General features: G+C 31.3%; 2 protein-coding genes across 4 annotated transcripts in view; both read right to left on the bottom strand.

Moving 5' to 3' along the window:
- LOC112035379 (probable LRR receptor-like serine/threonine-protein kinase At1g07650) overlaps nt 1-4,937 on the bottom strand; it is a 38,238-nt gene extending 33,301 nt beyond the window's left edge. Inside the window, 1 exon segment of the mRNA XM_065778913.1 lies at nt 4,760-4,937. Coding sequence (XP_065634985.1) covers nt 4,760-4,862 — 103 coding nt within the window. The 5' untranslated portion in view covers nt 4,863-4,937.
- Nucleotides 4,938-7,488: 2,551 nt separating this feature from the next.
- Nucleotides 7,489-21,790, bottom strand: LOC112035377 (probable LRR receptor-like serine/threonine-protein kinase At1g07650). Of its 3 annotated transcripts, XM_065778914.1 has the most exons (24): nt 21,627-21,790; nt 20,626-20,809; nt 19,472-19,547; nt 19,314-19,382; nt 19,166-19,237; nt 19,006-19,077; nt 18,840-18,911; nt 17,713-17,784; nt 17,549-17,620; nt 17,292-17,363; nt 17,128-17,199; nt 16,249-16,317; nt 15,347-15,412; nt 14,940-15,002; nt 14,824-14,859; nt 14,678-14,718; nt 14,069-14,445; nt 13,805-14,000; nt 13,334-13,474; nt 12,540-12,658; nt 12,186-12,396; nt 11,846-12,083; nt 10,965-11,115; nt 7,489-8,011 (listed from the first exon to the last, which is right to left on the bottom strand). In XM_065778914.1, exons 2-24 carry the CDS (start codon nt 20,735-20,737, stop codon nt 7,634-7,636), a joined length of 2,847 nt encoding a protein of 948 aa, XP_065634986.1. In that variant the 5' UTR covers nt 20,738-20,809; nt 21,627-21,790; the 3' UTR covers nt 7,489-7,633. The 3 variants fall into 3 exon arrangements, with proteins under 3 accessions (XP_065634986.1, XP_065634987.1, XP_065634989.1); XM_065778915.1 differs by lacking the exon at nt 15,347-15,412; XM_065778917.1 differs by lacking the exons at nt 18,840-18,911; nt 19,006-19,077.
- Nucleotides 21,791-23,349: the final 1,559 nt, after the last annotated feature.

Here is a 23,349-nt window from a genome sequence, read left to right as displayed (position 1 = left end):
TTTGTTGCGACCCGGTATGTTAACTAGACTCAATCTCGAAGCAACGTGGTTCTTGTCTACAAAAAAACATCCGAGAAGGAAATAATGGTTAAATCAATAAAACCATTATCCAAGGAGGCAAAACAGTCAGGAGGCTAAACTAAGGGATCTAATGCTAAGGTATCCCACCTAGCTCTCCCGCCCGAGTTAGGCAGTGAAGACTATTATGCCACTCTCCGGAGATAATGAGGTAATCATCCTTCATGCCTCTATTTGACTTAGGAAGGCATGATATCAGTTTGACGATGTCAGACTGAGACTTGAGATAGTACCCCGTGCCGGCAAGCTTATGGCACTCATACATGTGGACCACGTCAAGCCACATAAGCCCCAAGCCCATCTGCTCATTGAGAGCGTCTATGCAGCCCAAGACCCTAAATAGGTTAGAAGCGCATTGATGGGGAGTCAGTCTGTGGTTAATTAGGTAATCCCTAGTTATCCTACACATGGGAAGCGTCATTTCTCCATCTATGAAAGCAATCATAAGAATGACAACTTCGCCTACTTCTCTATCGGTAAGTATTTGGCCCGAGGCACAATATTGCAGGGCTACTCCCTGCAAGATGTGATACATGGCCCTAAACCCCTCCATTCCAGCCGAAGAGTCTACTAAGTGCTTAAATCTACCTATCTAAGCAAATGTAGATGACGCGAAGAAAGTTTTCTAAAAAGAGAAAGAAGGGCGAGAAGGTTGGCTGAGAAGAAAAAGAAAGTTTAGAAAGATAGATAATTATGAAAATGGGTGTTCTAGATCCTGAACCTTTAGAAAAATCTTTTGGGAATCTCTTAAGAAAAAATCCTAAGGAAACTCGGGAGGGCTAAGAGTTTGGTGCATTGGAGTGCTTGAAATCTCTGAAGAACTTGAAGATTCGTAAAGTAAAAGGGAGAATGATCTCCCTTAAGGCTTTTTATAGGGGGTGAAAATGAGTGGGAGTTATCCCGCTCAAAATTCCAAGAGAGAGGTCAACCGTTCGATCTGTGCCTCACCGTTAGATCTAGGGATCAAGGAGCTGCTCGGAGTAATTAATGGCGCCTTTCGGATTTCGAAGCATCAGTAGCAATCATGGGACGTGCAAAATAGGGATTTCACATGTACGAGCCATTGGAAAAAATGGTTTGTCTCTTAAAAGTCAAAACCCCACTTTTTCTCCTGGGATGAAAGGAAAAAACCGGAATTTTGAGGGGCTATTACAGGGATAAGGGCTCAAAAATCATATATTGGGTCATGAGCCTTATCCGAGGACGGAGAAATGTCCAAGGGGGTACAGATAATTATGAAGGGTTCCCATCTTTAAGTCTCATAAGTGATGAATGAATGGGGGATGGTCCGAAGAGGAATTCCTCCTCAGATATGATAAGCGCAGTTTAAATCTGTGTTCCAACGATCAAGGTGACTTTCCAAGATAATCCAGTGATAAGAACGTGCATTGTACACGTATAAGGATGATGGGAACTCAAAAAGATCTAAGGAAAAGCTGCTACCACCGCATTAAATGTATTGCAGCTACTTTTCTGGCCGCATTTATGTGGAGAAGACCCCTGAACAATGCTTCCTTGGCTATCGCAACTCACAGAGAACCAGAAAATGTGTCTGATGAGACGGGCACTCGAGGAGTGGCTTGGACAATTGACAAGTGGAGGGCCAAGATCGCCGGGAAGGAAATATATAATGTAAAAGGTCCTAGAAGGAAGGGGATTGAAAAAATAGAGAAAGAATATTGTAGCAATCATAATTGCACTTGTAATCAGTTCTATTGATCTATGCCAAGATTTGCCTCCTCGGACAATGAATTTATTTGGTCCTTTGTGCCTTGTTCTTGCTTGATCACCTTTTAAACTCATACTAGCTGTTATTAAATTCATTAGGTTTTAGTTCTTTAACCCACTCTCTATAAATTCGTACTGGGCTTATTGGGCCAACATCCCACACATCTTGGGTTTGGACTACAACTGTGTCCCTACAGTAAATATAAGATAAATGTAACCTATAATTTGTTTTCCTATGCTTGGTTTCAATTGATTTTTTCGTGCCTAGTTTAGAGTTAGTATATTCTTAAGCTATTCATTCATAATTTAAGCTCACTATAAATAGATATTTCGAACAAGTAAAAAAAATATAAATAATCAAATACACAGTCATTCTCTTATGAAGTTCAAACTTCAAAGATTCATATAAATATAAGATATTCACACAAATTACCTAAATACTTAAAAAGTAAAATTAAAAATAAATTAACATAGAAGTATATATCTACAATATGATCATATATTTGAAAATTTTAAAATATTCTATGTAGGCCTTGACTTTCTAAAGATGATGCATGAATTTTTTTTTTTTTTTTATTAGCTTAAAAGTACCAATATTTATTCTTTCTATCTTAGATTTCATTTTGAAGTATCAAAATATGGGTTGATTGCAAAAGACTTTAAAAAGTATATAATATTGTTAAAGAATTATAAAATTCAACACATTAGTTAGAAAATATTGTGATAATATGTTATGATTTCAAGGTTACATATAAGAATATTTTCCTTGATTACAATAGGAGAGTTAAAAGTTATTTTTATAAAAAGAAGTTTCAATTTTGGAATATTATTTTCTTGGCGCGATGGTCACTCGACAATTATAAATACTTGTGGGGTGTAAGGAGTAAGGACTAGAGTTCAAATTTCTAGAAGAGAGTTCTACACACATATATACTTAGATTAGATTAGAGTAGGTTGCAGTGTTGATTTGGGTTTTTGGTCACTATGGTTGATTGAGTTTGGTTTGGGTTTTTGGTTGAGTTGATCATGATGATTTTTGGTTAGGTGCCAATAGTGTTGTTGTCAGTTGTGGGTGATCTACTAGTGGGTCTTTGGTTGGGTTAATCACAATAAGTTTTTGATTGGGTGTTGGTGGATCATGGTCGTTTTGGGTTTCGATAATGCATAGGTGATGTGAACTAGTGGGTGATCATGGTGGTTTCAATGGTTGCTATAGGTTGTGGATGATTTTGGTGGTATCATGGGTTATAGGAAAATGAATTTTTATTGGGTTGTATACTTGTAGGTTAAAAGAAGATGAGATGTAGGGTGTATAGTTAAGTGACATGTTAAAATAAATAAAGCAGCCTTTTGAGTTACTAATTAAAGGTCCATTTATAAACCGCTTATTTTGCTAAAATTGAAACTTTTTGCTAAGAGTATATAGAGAAAAAAAAAAAAGAAAAAAAAAAAGGGGCTAAAAGTTGACTTTTGGAGCAATGAGACCCACTTAATAGTGCAATGAAACCCACTTTAAGGAAAATAAATAAATAACTTTTTCTCAAATCCCAAACACAACCTAAATACTAATTTTTTGACATCCCAGATGTGAATGCTCTTATCCCCAAAAGATTTGAAAAACATGCAAAAGTAAAATCACACATGCAGCATGTGTGAAGACAAATCAATCATCGTTCATACTTAAGTTGGCGATGAAGGAAAGTTTTGAATCATGTTCCCATTCTATAGTTAAGCTTCTTTATTTTATTTTATTTTTAATTTTTTTTTATAACACGTTCTATAGTTAAGCTAGTGCAAAAGAGAGTGAGATTGAGAATTAAAAATTTTAATTTTCAATCTTAACCTTAGGTGAGAAAAGTTGAAAAATTAAAAATTAAAATTAAACTCTGATACTCTCAATCATTGAAAAATTATTGCATCGCCTGAGTATCAATCCCGGAAGGTAACATGTGGCTGAGGATGATATATCATGTTTGAAAAAAACAAGCTCCATATATATCACTTTTATATATATATATATATATATTTTCCATATAACTGTCTTTCTCATATCCATGACCAATTCCCTAGCCAACCAAATTTCGGTGGGTTTGTAAGGTTTTATATATATATATATATATATAGATATGAGTTGGGTTCAAGTTACACTTAGTGTAACTCTAAGCAATATTACACCACCTAATAACTTGTTATTGAATTAATATTTTGAAAATCTAACTGTTGAATTATATGTTCTATATGTTCTTAACATGCATGCTAATTTTCATATCAATCGGATGTTATTTACCATTTAATTCATAAACTCATATTTGATGCATTATTTTAAACTACAAAAATTTAAATTTTAACAATTGCTTGATGACATGGATATTAATTTTTTATCACTTTAAAATTTTGCAAGTATAAAAAATATACAAAAATAATATAATCTAATAGTGGATTTGTCAATATTCGCATCCAATTAAAAAATATTGAATAATGTAATATTATTTAGAGTTACACTAGGTGTAACTTAAACATAATCTTTTATATATATATATATATATTAAAATTTTGCGCTGTTTAACTTTTCTCAAAAAAAAAAAAAAAAAGTTTGATGTGACAGAAAATTATTAGAGGTTTTCTAAGCTTCCTTATGGAACCTCTTTTTTTTTTTTTTTTCTTTTTTTTTTTTTTATAAGAAACAAACACACACGGACGCACATGTTACATCTATATAGAACTTAAACTAATAAAGTAATCAAATAACAATAATCAATCGGAGCAATATATTGGATATCAACAATATACTGTTTTCGCCTACTCCTAGCTTCTAATGTTGACGATTTTTGTTGAACACAGCTGAATGTATAGATGTCCAGTTTGAAAGAACAGATTTGATCCTATATATGAAGTAAAAATATACAGAAATATTATATAGATAGAAAATAGAGCAAAGAATTAATGTCCTGACCTTCATCACTATGAGTTTTCCGGACTGTTTCAGGTTGTGCTGCCATGCACATAAGTAACAAGAACACTACAAAGCTAATGTAAGGAAGAACAAGCCTCGCCATTATTGTTTGCTCTGCTGACTAGCTATTCCACGAGCTCTGCTTGCAAAGTGCAGAAAGTCTCATACCATGTATGTAGATATACTTGTTAAATGTTAAAATGTTAAGGGACCCTACGATTTAAAGAGTAGGGCCCTTAACATTCAATAATTTTTGCTTTTGCTTTCGAATCTTCAATAGTTAGTTAGTAATGCAAAAAAAATCTTCAATAGTTAGAACTATGTCCCATTCCTAAGACAAATGAGATTTCTTCAAATTACAAAACCTACGAAAAGCTAACTTTTAATAAAAAAGCCTTGTCACGAAATTTACTGTTGGCTTTTAATGTCCCATCCATTTGTCAGACCTTTTTTTTAGGTTTATCATGTACTTTTTCATTTAACATTTAACTTGTTTGTTAATATGGTTGTGTTTGGATAACGCTTAATATGAGTTTGCATACTACAGCTAGTATTTATGTTTGTGTTTTGACTGGTCTTATGGCACTGTTTATGGATGAGCTAAGTTGCACAAAAGGCATAAATAGTATTTTAGTTGCTTAAAAAATATTTTTTTATAGTGTTTTCAGTAATAAGTTTTTAGTTTTAAGTAAATAAGCAATATCTAAATAAACCATTATTGCTAAAAACTGAAAATACTGTAACAAAATAATTTTTAAAAATGTGAATAGTATCGTGAGATCCAATTTTAAAGTTATATTTGATAAATTCTGTATTTGCGGGTCTCGTAAATAGTACACAGGACCCATAAAAAAAAGGCCAAACGCACTGAAATTTGTTTTCAGTGCTATCTAAACTTACACTATGTTTCTCAAAAAAAAATGTTTGTTTATATAATACTGATTTTTTAAATATTATTTTTTTAATTTCAATTATACCTTAACTAAATTTAAAAAAAAAAAATAAGCGAAATAAATTTATGTCAAACTGGTGGATGATCTTTACATATAAGTATATAACCCGTAAAAGTCTTTAAATTACGATTATGTGGGTTTATTTTTTATTTTTTCTAGTTTTTTTCAATTTTTACAATAGGTAGTTGAGTGGATCTGGATTTGATGCAATAGCCTTATTCAATAGTGAACAAATGGCTGAAATTAAAAAGTTGAAAAATCATTTTAATATCAGCCCTTGAATTAGAATTTTTTAATAACTGCACGAGATCTCAATCTATAATTGAGTTGGTAGGGGTGGCTAAGTTAGGGTGGTAATAGGATAAGACCATTCTGACTTCAAAAAAATATATATAGAGTGTGTTTGGATTGAACTTATTGTTGCTGAAACTGAAAACTGAAAACTGAAAACTGAAAACACTGTAGCAAAATAATTTTTAAATATGTGAATAGTGCCGTGGGACCTATTTTTAATATTTTTTATTACATAAACAATGTATGAACAGTATGTGAACAGTGCACACACTGTTCATGCACAAATTTTTTATCCCCCAAAGTCAAAAAATGTGGCCAAAAAAAAAAAAAAAAAGAGGAAAACGCGTTTGCTGAAACGCAAACGCGGAATCCAAACCCCACCATAATTGAGTTGGTAGGGGTGGCTAAATTATATATACTTACAACAACAAAAATTTCTATGGCCGCCTCAATGAGTTGGCTTGAATTATATTGTAATGGCGGCTACATGGCAAACCAGACTTGTCATACGAATTATGACTAGTCAAATATTGTATCACTTTTGTAACCCTATTCTAACTTTGCTTTAGTTTGTCGGTCATGGTAGGCTGAAAACAATTGCAAACTATAAGACTTTTTCTCTTGATTTGTCGTTTTCTCTTTTTGCCGGAAGTAGAATTTAGAGCCGTAGTTTCTATACTTGTAAATTATGAAATATAGTTTATGGTGTATTTAGGATTTGTAAGCACCACTAATGATTGAATCATTCCTATGTTACTAAAGATTTTAGGGAGATGGAAAATGAGAAGAGAAAAGTAGAGTGAAAATTTTTCTAGTATTCGATTGGAATAATTTTAGGAGATAAAACCAGTAGAGCTTAAGTTTTTTCTCCACCCACCAATTTTATTTTTTTCCGTATCAAAGAGAAAATTGGAAAGTAAACACGAAACTCTTGTTCCTATAGACGTAGACCAAAAGGCACATGTTTGGGTTTTGTCGTTTTCTTCTCTTTGTCTCCCTTTTTTTCTTTGTCCTTTTCTGTTACCCATTTGTTTAATTTTTTTTCTTCGGTTTTCTTCTTTGGATTTTGTCCTTTTCTGGTACTTTTCATTCGGATTTTTTAATTTTTTATATTCTTTTTTTTTTTGGGTTTTTTTGGTACATCAGTCTTTTTTTTGCTAATTTGTTATTTTTTTATTTAATAAGGACATGAAAGTAAATTTAAATAAACTATATTTCTCATCTTCTTATTTCTCTTCTCAACTAAACAAAAAAAATTCTCATCCCTCAATTTTTTTACCCTCAACCAAACACCTTGAGACAAAAACTAATTAACATCTCTTCCATTTTCCACTTTTTCATCTCTTCTTTATTTTCTAACATCTCTCCTACTGTTCAATATCATCAAACAAGTGAACCTAATTGTAAGCAATTTTAGACTATATTGTCTAATGTAAAGTTTTCAATCTTCAAGAGGGAACAATTTTAGAAAATACCTTTAGCTTCATCTTAAATAAAATATTTGTCCATTCAAAGTATCATCTTGGAAGTAAATCCACAAAGCTCATAGTTTCTTATCATTAAACTTGCACAGTGCTTGTCACATAAGCTGGAGGCTTAGTTGCTTATATATATATATATATATATATTACCTAGAGTCTAGATTGATGGAATAGAGATCCTGGGCAGATGTAGAAGCAGAGCTATTCCATGTTGTATTTGATAACTGAATTAGGCTATGAGTTTCCATTGAGCTTGGTCGTGGGTTCTGACCAAATTGGTCTCTGTAGGCTCCAAAACTCCATTCATGACCATAAATACTTGGATCCCAAGCCAATTCATCAACAACTGTTTTGCCTTCAAGCATGCTCACTACGGAAGTCATAGTTGGCCTAAGCACTGGTGATGGATTAGTGCATAATAAAGCCACTTTAATCATTCTAAGTACCTCTTCCTTATTGAACTCTAAATCCAATTCTGCATCTACCAACTCCATCAAATTTCCTTTCTGTTGTAAAACGATGGCCTGAAGTGAAAAGAAGAGAAAATTAGGAAGGGAAAAGGTAATTCATATTAAAAAAAAACGTAAGCAAACAATAGAATACCAATTTAAATGATGAAAAAAAAAAAAAAAAACAGCTAATAAATTAATAAAAGAGTTTTTCTAATCTATATATACTATACAACCAAAACTTTTGACTGTTTTTTGAACTACTCACGATTTTTCATTTCAGCAATATTTTAAAAAATAAATAAATAAATAAATAAACCACTTTCTCCCCAAAAATAATACCCGATACTACTAAAAAGAAAAATTAAAATACGATTATAATAAAAGAAGCTCTCAAACGCTCCGCTCCATTGATTTCAATTTCCAACAGTAGCTTGATCTCATGAGGCCCATAAGGCTCCTTCAACACTGGGTCTTGATATTCCCCAGTTTCAGGTTGATGGCAGTCAAAATTTTCAGGAATTGAAGAAGCAGCTACCTGCTTCATCAATCCAAGCAATTGATTCCTGTAAGGTTGTTTGCAAGTCCACTCGAAACATATGCAGAAAATCAAGCATAAAGCATATGCAGAATATTGTGGCTCATGCAGTCATGCTTAACAAATTTGGATCTTCATCAGAGAGAGAGAGAGAGAGAGAGAGGGAATAGAGTGGAGGAGAGACTAAAGACCTGAGAGGAAACTGAGATAAGTTGCTGTGAGTAAAAAAATAGAAAGAAAGATGAAAAGTTAAGAATTTAGGAGTGTGAATTGGTCGGGTTGGGTCGGATTGAGGTAATTTTTTGACCCAACCCACTATGATGGGTCAAAAAAATTCAACCCAACTCAACCTATCACATAAGTCCAAACCAACCCACATGAATCGAGTTAGGTCGGGTTGAACCCATGGGTTTGATAAATTTTTATTTTTATTATTATTATTATTAAATATTATTAGTATATATTATATATGTATATAAAATATATTATATATAAGCACTTATAGTATATAATATTATTATTAGTATATATTAAATTTATAGTTGATTTAAAAAAATTATTAAATATATAATATATTTTAAATATATATTAAATATGGGTGGGTCGGGTCGGGTCCGGCAGGTTTGTAATTTTATGACCCACAACCAACCCGACCCGCTATAAAAAAAAAAAAAAAAAAAATTTGTGACCCAACCCAACCCAACCCACCAAGCCTTAAAAATCGACCCAACCCGGCAGGTCGGGTTGAGTCGGGTCGGGTTTGGTGGGTTGGTGGGTTTTCTGCACACCCCTAATTAAGTTTGTATGTCAGCTAACGTGTACATAAACATGTGATGAAATTCAAAAGGAGGAAGACGTGTATGGATGAGAAAAAACAAGAGAAAAAAAATAAAAATAAGAAGAAAGTAAAATATGGCTGGTGAGGAAAATAGTATAATAAAAAATAATAAAATGTTGTAAAAAGAGTTGGCTTGGGCAGCGTGCTTTAGCCAAATTATGAAGCCACCATCTAGCCTTATTTTTGAATTTGCCTTTGTTGAAATAAAAAAATTAATTAGTATTTTAATTAAAGTAATAGTAGTTTAAGTGAATTGGTTAGATTAATTTTAAAATAACAAGTTTTATATAAATTTTATGTTTTTTTTAATATAAAAAGTAATAGGATATGAAATTATATATATATATATATATTATTCTTTTAGGAACTCCAAAACGGTTTGTCGAAATTAGCCGGTACCAAAATATTCCGTTTCACTAGAAAAACCAAAACAGTATTCATAACATTGATATATATGCTCTGTTCTTGCCGTAACACATAGTCTATAGCTAGTCAAGCTTGAGGTCCTTAAATTGCTTTCTTCTATAATTTTAAGGATTCTTTTCTTCAAAAACAATAAAATATAAAATACCACAAAAATATTCTATTTTTTCAACCTTTTTCTCATAAAAAAAAAAAAAAAAAAAGAGGAAAATTAATTAATAAATGTCAATACAACTAAATTCCAAATAAGTATCAAACACAATACTAAAAGTTATTTCTTTTCCTCCACTTACCAAGCAAAAAAATATGTATGGGATTTATATATGTTGTTAATGTGTGATCTAAACTTCTGATGATATCTATTTTTATTTCTATTACCTGTTTTTATTGGAAAACATAGTATTCTCGAATTTGTAACCTATTTACTTTTCGTTGTATTGTTGTGGTTGGTAATAGTGGGGTAACAACTATATTTTATATCAATTATATTCTGTTATATATCAAGAAATACATGATGGTCACACTATCTCTATTTTTTTTATATATAAATTTGATAACATTTAAACATTACTACTATTTTTAAATCTCTTTAATTATTTTTAAATCTCTTTAATTTGATAACATGACAATAAAAAAAATCTTTTGAAAATATTACTACTATATTTTTAAATCTCTTTAAATATTTTTGCGTGCATCGGTCGGATTAGCGACTAGTTATAAATTTAATGCAATCAATAAAAGCATTCTTTTTGTAAATTCATCCCTTTTATTTATTTTCCAAATAAAATAGACTTTTTCAATATTTTTTAAAAAATTTACGCAATATTTTCTTTTTGTGCTTAAAACAATGGAGGATGGGAGATATGAACCCAAGTTCTTCTCGTGAAGAGAATCAGACAATGTTACTCGACCACAAAATGTTAAGATTTCATTAACACATCATTTTGATTCCAATGAAGAAAAATTACTTATGCAACTTGAACCATGAAGATGCAAGAAAAAGAAAAAGGAAAAAAAAAAAAAAAAAAACTGCACATTGGCCAAACTCTGCCTCGATTACATGTTTATTTTCCAACTTGAGCCTAGTGAAACATAAAATTGACATAGTCAAATGGAGTAGTTCCAAAGAAGCTACTCAGGTTCATACTGTCTACTAAAAAAATAAACATATGTTCATATAGAACTTTTAGTTGTAACTTTCAAAACAAAATGAGAAGGAAGTTTCTTACCCAATCTAGAAGGGATACAAAGTTCTCATTTGGTCGATATTTCATGTTGTTCTTCCTTGCAACAATTTCCAATGCAACAACACCAAAACTATAAACGTCGGCTTTGTAGGTTAAATAGCCCCATAATGCATATTCTGGAGCCATGTAGCCTCTGCAAGACATAAACTTACTATGATATTTGGTTCACTAGTATGATCTTATGAACTTTTAAATCTAACAAGGTAAGAAAAACAAAAAAAATCTAACAAGGTAAGCATCAATCCATTTCAAACTACCAAATAGTCCAATCAATTGTTACACATTTAATAATGTAATTAATACAACCACCATATAAGTGCGTTTAGTCTTACTAAACTAGAAGGGATTATGTTTTCTAAGTGGCAAAGTGGATCATTTCTTGAGTACTAGAGAGATAACGTATTTTAATGGGAGTTTTTCTACCTCAGCAAATTCTTTTGACCCATTTTTAGCCCATTGTGAATCCACTATGTAGGATATAAATACCGTTGCTTCATATTAGGGTTTTTTATGTTGTTTAGAGAGAAAAACTGTACTACAGTATCTTGTAATATAGTAAAATCACTACAATTCTGTGGAAGTTCCTTTGTGTTTGATATATTTCTTTCTTTTTTCCGCCTCTCACAGATTTGCAAATTTGTGTACATTCCCAACATTCTATACTTGTTTTAGTGCAGATATTTTATTGCTGCCATATTCTGGAATACTTTTAGGACAGCAACCCAACATTACTGTCTTATAATATCATAATCTATTCAAAATACCTCATAATCAAGATATGCAAATGTGATGAAATAGAAAAGAGGGGAAAATAGACTACAAAAGGAAGCATAAAGGGGGCAAAATAAAGGCAGGTAGCTCACATTGTTCCAGCAATTCTGGTGCTAATGTGTGTGTTCTCCTCTTCGTCTAGCTTGGCTAAACCAAAGTCAGAGATCTTAGGGTTGAGGTCTTGGTCAAGTAACACATTAGTAGATTTAATGTCTCTATGAACAATTTTAATTGTTGATTCCTCATGCAAGAAACCTAGACCTCTCGCTATGCCAACACATATTTTCTGCCTTGTAGGCCAATCCAATTTTAACCGGCCATCCGTAGGACCTAAAATTGATGTTTAGAAACCATTAGTGCTTCACCCTCATTCTTCTATTATCAACATAAAATGCATGGACCAGCATGGTAAGGTATGAAAAACAAGCTTACCAAACAAAGCATGTGCAAGGCTATTGTTTTCCATGTACTCATATACCAACAATAGTTGTTTTCCTTCAATACAACATCCATACAATCTAACAAGATTAGGATGTTGTAAACCAGATATTATGCCTATTTCATTCACAAATTCACGGCTTCCTTGCTTTGATTTTGATGAAAGTTGCTTAACTGCAATTACAGTACCATCAAATAGAATACCCTGCATCAAGAATAGAAAAAATGCATTATTTAGCTTTGTATTTCATCTTATCTCTCTCTCCTAATGCCAGGGATCAATAAGGAGAATAAAAAGAAAGGATGGAAAAATAAATTCATTCTAGAATAGAAAAAGAGCTCGAATACCTTGTAAACTGATCCAAAACCACCTTCCCCAATCTTGTTGGCAGCATTGAAGTTATTAGTGGCAGCTTTTATTTGTCTATATGTAAAAAAACCAGTTTGCAGATCTAATCCTTTTAACTCTGTCAAAGGCATCAGACTAAGATGTCAGATTGCATCTTATAGTATAACAAGACCAATTTTTTACCAATTAAAAATGCATACCTATTGACTAGTTAGATGACTCTTAAAGAGGAGAAGAAAATTACATGCCTTTGGAAGGCACTACGTTGTAGTTGAACACACAAGCTGTAAGGGGGGAGAAAAAAGAAAAATATATGAACGGGTACATAAACCCCCCCCCTAAAAAAAAATTTTAATTTTGTCTTTTGCTTCTTTCTCAATCACAAGTACTTTATTGGGAATAAAAAAAAAAATAAAATAAAATAAAATAAAATAAAATAAAAAAAACCCTAGATGAAAAGGTGAAATATTCCATTAATTTATCATAGAATGGGAATAAAATAACATAAGCAATGATAATTTTTTTTTTTTTTCCCTAATGATTCCACAGGCTCATTATCATCAAAATTGGAACTCAATGACCCGAATCATCATGCATCATCCCAAATAAAAGTTCATATGCTCTAAGCCCTGAAATCATGCAGTTTCTTTTGAAGGTGTAATTTGAAATGCTGATCATCTAGGGACAGATAAAGAAAAAAATCATTTTCTATACAATGTTCCAACTTCTGGCTACATTTGGAGATAATGAATACAGTCCTTTCTAATATCCACATAAGATTTGCATAGATTACCATTTTCCTGTGATATCCTCCCTCCCAAACAGCCTTTCCACCAAAAAATGCGCAAAATCATAAAAATGAGGAGTAGTACCACAACTACAGCTCCGACCACAATGGATATCTTCATCTTGCCATCATCAGGGGGACTGAAATCTATAGAAAATAAAAATAACTAAGGACATTAATTTTAAGATTGCATTTTGAAATATATTTAGCACCATACAGAAAATCCAAAGCAGGATAGAAACAAATGGCTCAAAGAAAAATTGGCATAGCATGGTTATAAAATGATGAAGATGATGATAAAGTTTTTTTGTTGTCATCCATCTAAATGCACTTTAAAATGGTCTTCAGCCTTTTATCTAAATGCAGATACATATGGAGTCTTCTATCTAAATTCCTATGATTCCATAGTTCATCAATCTAATCTGAGTGTGGAAGAAATTGGACAACATCAAGATTCTTAATATCCAATACAATTACCAGCTTCCACAGAGATAGCTGATATGAGGGGACCATATATTCCTCTCTTTGAGGTAGCTGTTGTTCCTTTCCCAGCCCAATAAAAGCGAATCATCAAAATTTTGTTCGTTACATTTGCTTCAAATTCCTCGACAACTTCTTTATCAACCCCTTGTGCAGAATTTTTAATATCAAAATTTTTCAACACCAAGTTTTCCTGCAGAAAATTAATTCATTTAACTCCTCTACTGTAATATAGAGATAAAAATAAATTTGACAGAATACCTGAATATAAATATCAAATATCCGCCTTGCAACACTGGAAAAAGATCTATTGTCTCTGATCACTATCTCCGCAAAGTGAAGTTTCACTTTATAAGGTCCGTTTGCTAAGCAGCGGGCATAGTATGTGATTGAAAGAGGAGAAAGGCGTGCACTTGTGTATAGTTCAGACTCATTCATTCTGAGTATGGATACATTATTTGCTATATAGTCATTTGCGCTAGTGTTAATACCCCAAAATCTTCCAGAGCTACTGAAACCCCAATTCTCACTCACACGAACATATTTCGCTGCACCAGCTGGGTCAACATCCGCTTCATACTTAATGTTTCCAATTGAGGTTGCTTTCCCACCACAATTTATATGCACTGAATACCAATCTACATAGAAGCAGCACTAAATCAAATACAAGCAGACATGATAGAACAGCAATGAAATTTCCATTTTATTGTTAACTAATTTATGTATTTGCCTTTTACAAGATGAAATATTTAATTAAACTCTTTTTTTTCATTTTGGAAGGAAATTACAAAAGAGGAATGCCTGACTAGACAATTGAAGCGTATACCTCATCATAATTTGATTTGAATAGATATATTCATATATGATTACCTTTTGAACATGGAGATTGATCCAGGCACTCACGAAGTGTTCTTAATTAGTGAAGTAGATAAAGAATGTCAGTTATCCCAAATAAATTGAAAAAGAAAAAAAAGAAGTAGCGGTTCTTCGAAAAAGTTTACAAGTTTGAAGCTTACAACTTGTCCCTTCTAGAAAAGCTTTTGAAGAAATTTCTGATGCAAAGGAAAAATCAGTTAGTTTCTGAAAAGGTTATGAAGAGCAAAGTGTGTAAACCTCGAGAAGGCAGACTTACATGTTATCTGGACAGGTTGGTGCTGAGCGCTCTAACAAGTTATTGTAAGAAAGATCTATTTGGCTGTACAAAAAGCATGATTATTATATTGTACTTCGCTATAACTCCAGACAAGAACAACAAAGTACCTTTTAAGAGTATTTTGCTAAAATTGTTAAAACTTTAAACTATTCATGGTGAAAAGTGTTAATATATTGGTCCAAGAGACCAATATATTAGTTTAGAATTCTCTACTCTATAAACCATAAACCAGTTCAAGTCAACCACCTGAATTACCAAGTCTGAGAGCAGTGTCCAAGGTTATGTATATAGTATCATGGTAATAAACTAATAACTTTAAAAATATTTTTCTCTAGACTCACAAGTCAATGCAAAATTGAAGTAGAATTTAAGATGAAATCTCATACTATTTACTATCTCTGCTCATGATCCAGTCCGGAACAGACCCAGTGAGCAAGTTGCTTGTTAGACACCTATTTAGTAAAAAAAGAAAAAAAACAATATCACCAACTAAACAAATATAGCATGACTATGTTTGGCATCCTATAAAATTCAGTAACTTATTTGCTAAAAGGTGGGAAAGAAATATGTTAGCTATTGAGAAAGATCACCATTCACTGCTGAGCTACAAGGAGTTTTGTGTTGCTATGTAGTAAGTAGTCTGAGCTACATGTCCTATTGTAATGTTGTTAGTAAGCAAAATGGCCTTCTCATGTGCTGAGCATGTACCACTTAAGTTAGTTATTAGTGGACTGATTTGTTAAGTCTGTTATAGCTGTTAGTTATCTTGATTCTGGGTTAATGACTCTATGTATATAAACATAACTTCTATTCAATGATAATCAAGCAGAGCGTTTCATTTCATTGTGTTTCTCTCTTCGAAATTCAATGTTAGCTTATTACCAAAAAGAAAAAGTTTATTTGATGGGACAAAAAATGGATTTAAGCAAATATTTTGGCTAAACTAAGAGGATGCCAAACACACATAGTGTATATAAGCTCATAGTTGCACTAACTAATAAAGAAAAGAAAAAAAGTTATGTTTTCCGAAGACAATTGAACTAAAACAATATGGCTATGTGTTTTACCCTAATATAGTGCACCTTTTAACCTTTTCTAAAAGAAATGGAGAATGTTCTCGTTTTGGGCTTATACTTATACAGAGTGAAGTTCATTGCAGATTCACCCATGGATCTTGGCCAAAAGCCAAACCTTGCTACATATATGGTTATGCGATTTAGCTGCCTAATTGTTTATTTGAATTTACTCTACAATTGAACTAGGTTAAGGGTTTTGTTGTGAAGATTACAAGTATGTCAATTGTGTAAGACCACCAAAGTATGGAATAATTCCATCCAATCTGTTGAAACTGAGATCTCTGCAAGAAAAAACAAAGGGTTTATAACTATAAATCTGAACTGAATAAAGAAAAAAGTTATGACACAAAATGTCAACTACTTAAAAGAATGCAAGTTAAAATAAAGAACATAATAAATTATAAAAACTAATGAACTAATTGATTTAGAAACTCATTAATCAGTCGAGATAATTATGAGCTCTGATACCACCATCTCTCTCAAATAGTACCCATTTTAGCTTAAGTTTCTATTCTAATTTTTATTGAAATAAATATGTGCTCTAAGTTCTAGAAAATAAAGTATGACCCAATGTTTAAGCCTGTAAATTTCTATATATTAATATCTTGTTATTATATTTTAAGAGCACTGTAATTCAACTGACATCTCTTAACGTTTCCATACGAAACCATCCAGAGTTTAACTTCCCACTCTCCTATTATAATTATCAAATTGTTAAAAAAATGGTTTTTTGAGAAAACAATAATCTAGTTATATTACAAAAATAAAAAAAATCAAATATTCATATGTACATATCTACAATATATATGGAAATTCTTCTCCCACACTCCTTATACACTCATCATACACACTCTCTAGGTTAAGGATTTAACTTGATTATTGGGTTTTTCTGGATTTTATTTCTGGTTTTGTCTTTTATATATATATATATATATATTAATCACTGTTACTAATGTATGATTTGTTGGATTTTTCATTTTGGTTTCATTTATGATTGACCGTTGTCTATCCAATCATCTGAGGACTGCAGTACGCTCATTTTCCAGTTAGTGAAGAAAAAAATTAAGAAGGAAAAAAAAAAGGAGCACTACAAAGTTAAAAGTTGTGTCATGTCTGATATATATGTTGGAATTGGTCCAGAGATGATACAGCCCTTCAACATCCTGCAATGTAAATAAACTTCTTGTTAGCAAAACTGCTGTAAATTTTGTTAGCATTCTAATCCATAACAATTTTCAACAAAATAATGACTTACAATCTTTTCATGCCTTTCATGCTACTTAAGTTTGGAAATTTTGAACCCTCTCCCACTAAGTCACTGATCCTTCTACATAGAGTTGCACCATCAATAAGTGTTAGTGATCTTCAGCAAAACTCAAAAAAGAAAAAGAAAAAAAAAAAAACACTAATTTAAAAATCATATGGCATGAACGTATCCTAGAGATTAAGCATCTCATGAATTGTTTACTCTTTTTTCAAGAACTGTACGTTAACTTAAATGGCAGAACTCACAGCTCTGTTAAATTACTCAAGATAGAAATGCTAGAAGGAATTGGCCCCTCAAAACCAGTAGCTTGGATCTCTCTGTTAACAGCACATTTCAAATGGACTTAGATCACACCTGAAAGCTTTACTTTAAAGAGATTTAGATCAAAAATGAAAGAGAAAGCACATACAATCTTTGAAGCTGTTTCCAACTTTGAAAAAAGTCAGGCATTCTTCCAATGAAGTTGTTACTACTAATTCTACTGCATATGTGTCCCAAAATGGAAACAACATTGAACAAAATACAAACAGTAATAAGAATACTGCAATCACCAGAAGGACTAAAATTATTTTTCAAGTAAAACCAAAAAATGTAAAAATATTTTTTTATCCTCATATTCAGGGTCTATTTTCAATTTAGACCTCTTATATATATATATATATATATATAACAGTCATTTTGGTCTTTTAGATTTGAAACTCTTGAAGCCTAAAGCTCTAGCTTTTTAGAGTAGTTTGAAGCCTAAAACTTCAACCAAGTTTGTAGTCAAATTTTGTTCATGAAAATATACTTTCTAACATTGTATTACTACACATAAAAAAGAAAACAATGAAGCGATGGTGCTTTCTGGCAATTCAATGAGTTCAATGGCGGCTTATCAATTTCTTTGGGTTTGTTGTGTGTTTGGTTTGCAAGAAAGTGAAAGGAAATAAAAAGAAAACTTTAGTGTTTTTTCAAAATCATTTTTTTTTCTCTTAAAAAATAATCATTTCTTTTTTCTTTTCTTTTTTTACTTTTTTACTGATTTAGATTTTTTATTTATTGAGATGCTGACACAATTTTTTAATAGCAATTAAGTAATTATTATTATTCTTTATTTGTCATGAGTGTGTTCAGTTAGGAATACAAAAATCCTATGTTCCACTTTATGTTTAACCAATCATTGTATGGTATATGTTTGATTTTTTCCCTCCATTTAAACATAGGGTATTTTATAAGAAAAGAGAAAAGAGTATGTTTCAAATTGTAATTGGTGAAGGATAAACCCATAAAGTGGAACACAAAAATATCTTTTTCTGTTCTACTTTGTGCTCCGCTAACCTTCTGTCAGTATTTCATTGGTCTCGTTAGAGTCTTCTATTATTACTAAACTAACGAGAAGGACCAAAGTGACAACAATTTCAAAATAGGATCAAAATAACTGCCAAAAATTAAAATGAGGACCAAATTGAAAATAACCCTTAAATATACGGACCAAAAAGATACTTTCGCTGACTAAAAATAATTTCAACTACAAAAAAGGTTACAACCACTTACAGATCCGTTAATTTGATCAGATTAGTAAGAGTAACTGGCAACTTTCCTGTGAGATTGTTGCCACTAAGAATGCTGTGGTCGTCAAGAGGAAAGTTGAAATCATTTCATGTGTTAAGGTTTAAGCAAATTGATCAAATTTTATTTGAAAAAGTAACGAAATACTCACAGATGCTCCAAATTAACCAAATTTCCAAACTCATGGGGAACCATTCCAGAAAACATATTGCTCTGTAGGCTCCTGAGTATATAATATATTCTTAAATATTAAAGCCATATCTTTACTATCTATATTATAGGAGAGAAAGAAAGATACAATAAGAGCATACAGATGTTTAAGTGTGGTAATTTTTCCCAAGAAGCTTGGAATTGGTCCTGATAAATTGTTCACACTGATGGACCTGAAGCAAATTCAATTAATTCAATAAGAATGAGAATTTATAGCTAATCTTGGACACAAGCTGAGAAGTCACTTACAGAGATTCCAACTGTATAAAAGCCCATTCACTGGGTATGTTACCACTAAGGTAGTTATGACCGAGTTTACTACAATCAAGTGGAAATGGTGGAATTAGAAGCTTAAATCAATTTCGGAAGCTATAGTTAGTAAAACAAATAATGGTTACTCTTCTTACAGGGACTTCAGGTAAGGTAGCTTCACCAGAGCTCGCGGAAGCACACCGGCAAGATCCTGTGCTTCAAAGAACCTGTCTGACAAGGATATTTATAGAAGAATATTTACATGTAATTTGAATTGTTGAGAGAGAGAGAAAGAGAGAAAGAGATTAAAAAATTTATAAAATCTCCATGTATCTATACAGTCTGAAACCCTAAATGGGCTCAGTTGAAAATGCCAAGAGTTGTTAATGCCAATTCAACTATATAAGACTCTTGATAACTACAAATGAAGACTAATATTAAAGATATTGAAATGTGCTAAATAACATATGGAATATATTAATATCTCCCCTGAAACTTATAGAGGGTGGAGGAAGCTATCTTAAGTTGAAGGTGATAGTATTTCAGGTTGAAGATGAAATGTCAAAGCTGTCAATGGATAAGACATGGCATTCTTGAAGAGTACAAGGAGTATGGAATCGTCGAAGGAGAAAGTACCCTATACATCCAAGGTTTATCGCTTAATAAGTGAAACAATAATATGCCCTCAAGAGTTCTTGTAAATATTAAAAGACTTATAACTTAACCAGTTTTTTCCTTTTAATGTTCTCAATAAAAAATTTAAAAAAAAATCAATGTTCAAGTTCGCCCGCCCCATTAACTTATAACTATCAAATCAAGGGAAAAATAAAATCTTCATAGACGGTCTTAAACAATTGTGATTGTCAAATAAAAGTTCTTGCCTATATAACTTTCAAAATATCAATTAATAAATTATGTTTAATTTTTGAATGTCAAGTATATATACGCACTATGAAGTTTGCTCTTTTGGTTGATTAACAAATCTAATTCATCTACCACGAAGTTAATATTGTTACAGATGGTCTAGTCAGAGAGGAACGAATTGTAAAGAAGAAGACTTCAAGAATGCATGCAGTGTCCATCTTTTGCATCAAACCCTTATATAGGATCTTTTGCAAACAAGCACTCCCAGAGATCTAGTGCTCTCTAAAATCTTTTGAAACTAGGCATCCAATAATGGTGCCAATTTTGAAATTTGCTGACTAAATAAATAAAACTTCTTCTATTTTCACCTTTAAAAAAAAAATTTAATTCATCCAAAATAAATAATTAATCTATCAATGTGGTAGCAAAATGAAAGTTTACATACAATCCAACGACGTGGCATACACTATTAGGGTATGAGCAATTGCAGATGAGAGAATTGTTGTACAGTGGCCTTGAATCCAATTTTGATAAAGGCGTAAACCAACTTGACTCATTTATGCATGGGTCCACATTGACATTCCAATCTTTCTTTCCCAATTGTGTAGCTATTTCACCAAGGGCTTTCACTACATGATAAATCAAACTTAATTAAATTTTCTTTTTCTTTTTTTCGCCTTAGATTTATTTTTTCAAGCCTAGTAATAGAGTTAGTATAATTATTGCTATGCTTAAGCTATTTATTGATAATTTAAGCTGATTATAAACATATATTTCAAACAAGTAACCAATAAAAATAAAAATAATCAATATATAATCATTAATATATGAAGTTAAAAGGATTAATCTAAATATAAGACATTTGAATTTAAACAACTTATCCAAATACTTAAAATTAAAATTAAAAAATAAATTAACTTAAAAGTACTAGAAATATGATCATATACTTGAAAGTTTAAAAATGTTTTATGTAGGCCTTGATTTTTTAAAAAGATAATGTATTTTTACTTTTTATTTTTAATTAACTTAAAAAGTATCAATATTTATTCTCTCCCTCTTTTATATTTCATTTTGAATTATCAAAAGGTGAGTTAATTGCAAAAGACCTTAAAAATATATATAGCATTGTAAAAGAATTACTTAGGGTTTTTTTTTTTTTTCTTGAAAAGAAAAATCAACATATAAAATTTGACACATTGGTTAGGAGATACTGTGACAATATGTCACAATTCTAAGGTTATATATAAGATTTTTTTTTTCCTTCGAGTTAAAAATTATTTTGTATATATCTCCTTCAAGTACTTCAATACACTTCTGAATGTATAGATGTCCATTTCCACCAGTTTGAATGAATTTGAAGTTATGAAGTAGAAATATACAGAATTATATATATATATATATATATATATATATATAGAAAGCAGAGGAAATTAAAGAAGTCCTCACCTTCATCACGAAGAGTATGCTCTGGCCCTGCTTGTGCTGCCATGCACTTAACTAACAAGAACACTATAAACCTAATAATGTACGGAAGAAGCCTTGCCATCATCATCTCTACTCCACTGACTTGTACTTCATGAACTCTCCTTGCAAAGTGCAGAATATCTGATTTACCATATATAGAATATCATCATATTATTGATAAATGTTAAAGGGACCCTTCATTCTAAAGAGTAGGGCCATTAATATTCAATATTTTTTTTTTGTTTTGTTTTGTTTGTGTTTTTCAACCTTCAATAGTGAACTACGTGTCTGCCGTTTTTTCAAAAAAAAAAAAATAGTGAACTACGTGTCTACGTCCCATCAGAAGACTCCTTTAAATTAGAAAATCTACGAAAAGCTAACATATGTGATCTAGAAAAATCATGTCACTTTTTTTCGTTTAGCTTTCAACATTTCTTTTTTGTCCTATCCATTTGTCATGAGTTTTTTTTTTTTTTTTTCATGAGTTTTTTCGTTTAGCATTTAATTCATTTTGTCTATATAATGCTGCTTCTTTAAAATCTTAATTTTTTAAGTATAAGTATATTTTAGCTCAATTTCGATAAAAAAATAATATTTAAAAAAAAAACCCAAATATGCATATGGAAACGGACATTTAATTTTAACATTTAAACCGTAGAAGTCTTTAAATTGATTTTTTTTTTTTCAATGTTTTTCAATTTTTACAATATGTAGTTTTTTTTTTTTTTTTTTTTTTTTTGAGAAGCTTACAATATGAGGTTGATTTAGCTAGAATTATATGGTAACGTCGGCTACAACTAGCGGACTAGACTTGTCAATTATTGTTCCACTTTGTAATCCTATTTCTCACTCGGTTTCAGACTTTATTTTAGTTTGTCGGTCATGCAAGTCTGAAAACAAGTTGCAAACTAGAAGACTTTTTTTTTCTCTTGACTTTGACTGTACGGGCTTTCTCTTGCTGCGGGAAGTAGAATATAGAGCCGTAGTATTTCTAAATTATGAAATATATATGGTATGGTGTATTTAGGGTTTGTACGCACCCCTATTGCATCCTCTCTCTATGTTATTTTGAAAATTTATACTCATCACTAACCCTAAATATAGGTATATTATCACAACAACAACAAAATCTTAGTTTTAAAATTTTGAAATCGGTTATGAATTTTCAAAAAATTAATTAAGGTCGTCCACATATATTTATTTTCTATATTTTATTCTTTCTAAAATCATACAATTTATTACGTTTTTAATTGACTCGTCTTTTTTTATTACTTCTACCAATGTGGTTTTCGTTCTTCTAACGTAAACTCATGTGGTTTTGTGTGTGTGCATGCTACTTGATGTATTCTTCTTTTCTTTTTTTTTTGTATTATTGTTGGTTTGAATATTATGGTACTATTTGCACAACACATGTGTTCGCTCATTGTTCTTATATAGGACTTTTCATGAATTTTCTTGAACTATTGTTGGAACATGCATGCATAATGAGAGATAAATGATTTAGAGCCAGTTCATTACGATTGTGTTCGTTACAGTGAGAATGAATTCTATTACGCTTTGTTTGTTTCGTTGAAAAACCTTCTGTAAATATAGTTTTCCACATTTTCTAATATTTGGTAGCATACAAAAAAAAAAGAAAAAGAAAAAAGAAAACAACAACAACAACAACTAGTCACTGGAAAACTATCTTTGGTCAACGGAAAAC

The sequence above is a fragment of the Quercus suber genome, unplaced genomic scaffold (assembly GCF_002906115.3).
Source record: "Quercus suber isolate HL8 unplaced genomic scaffold, Cork oak 2.0 scaffold_193, whole genome shotgun sequence".
NCBI classification, from domain to species: Eukaryota; Viridiplantae; Streptophyta; class Magnoliopsida; order Fagales; family Fagaceae; genus Quercus; species Quercus suber.
This window is presented reverse-complemented; position numbering and strand designations above follow the sequence as displayed.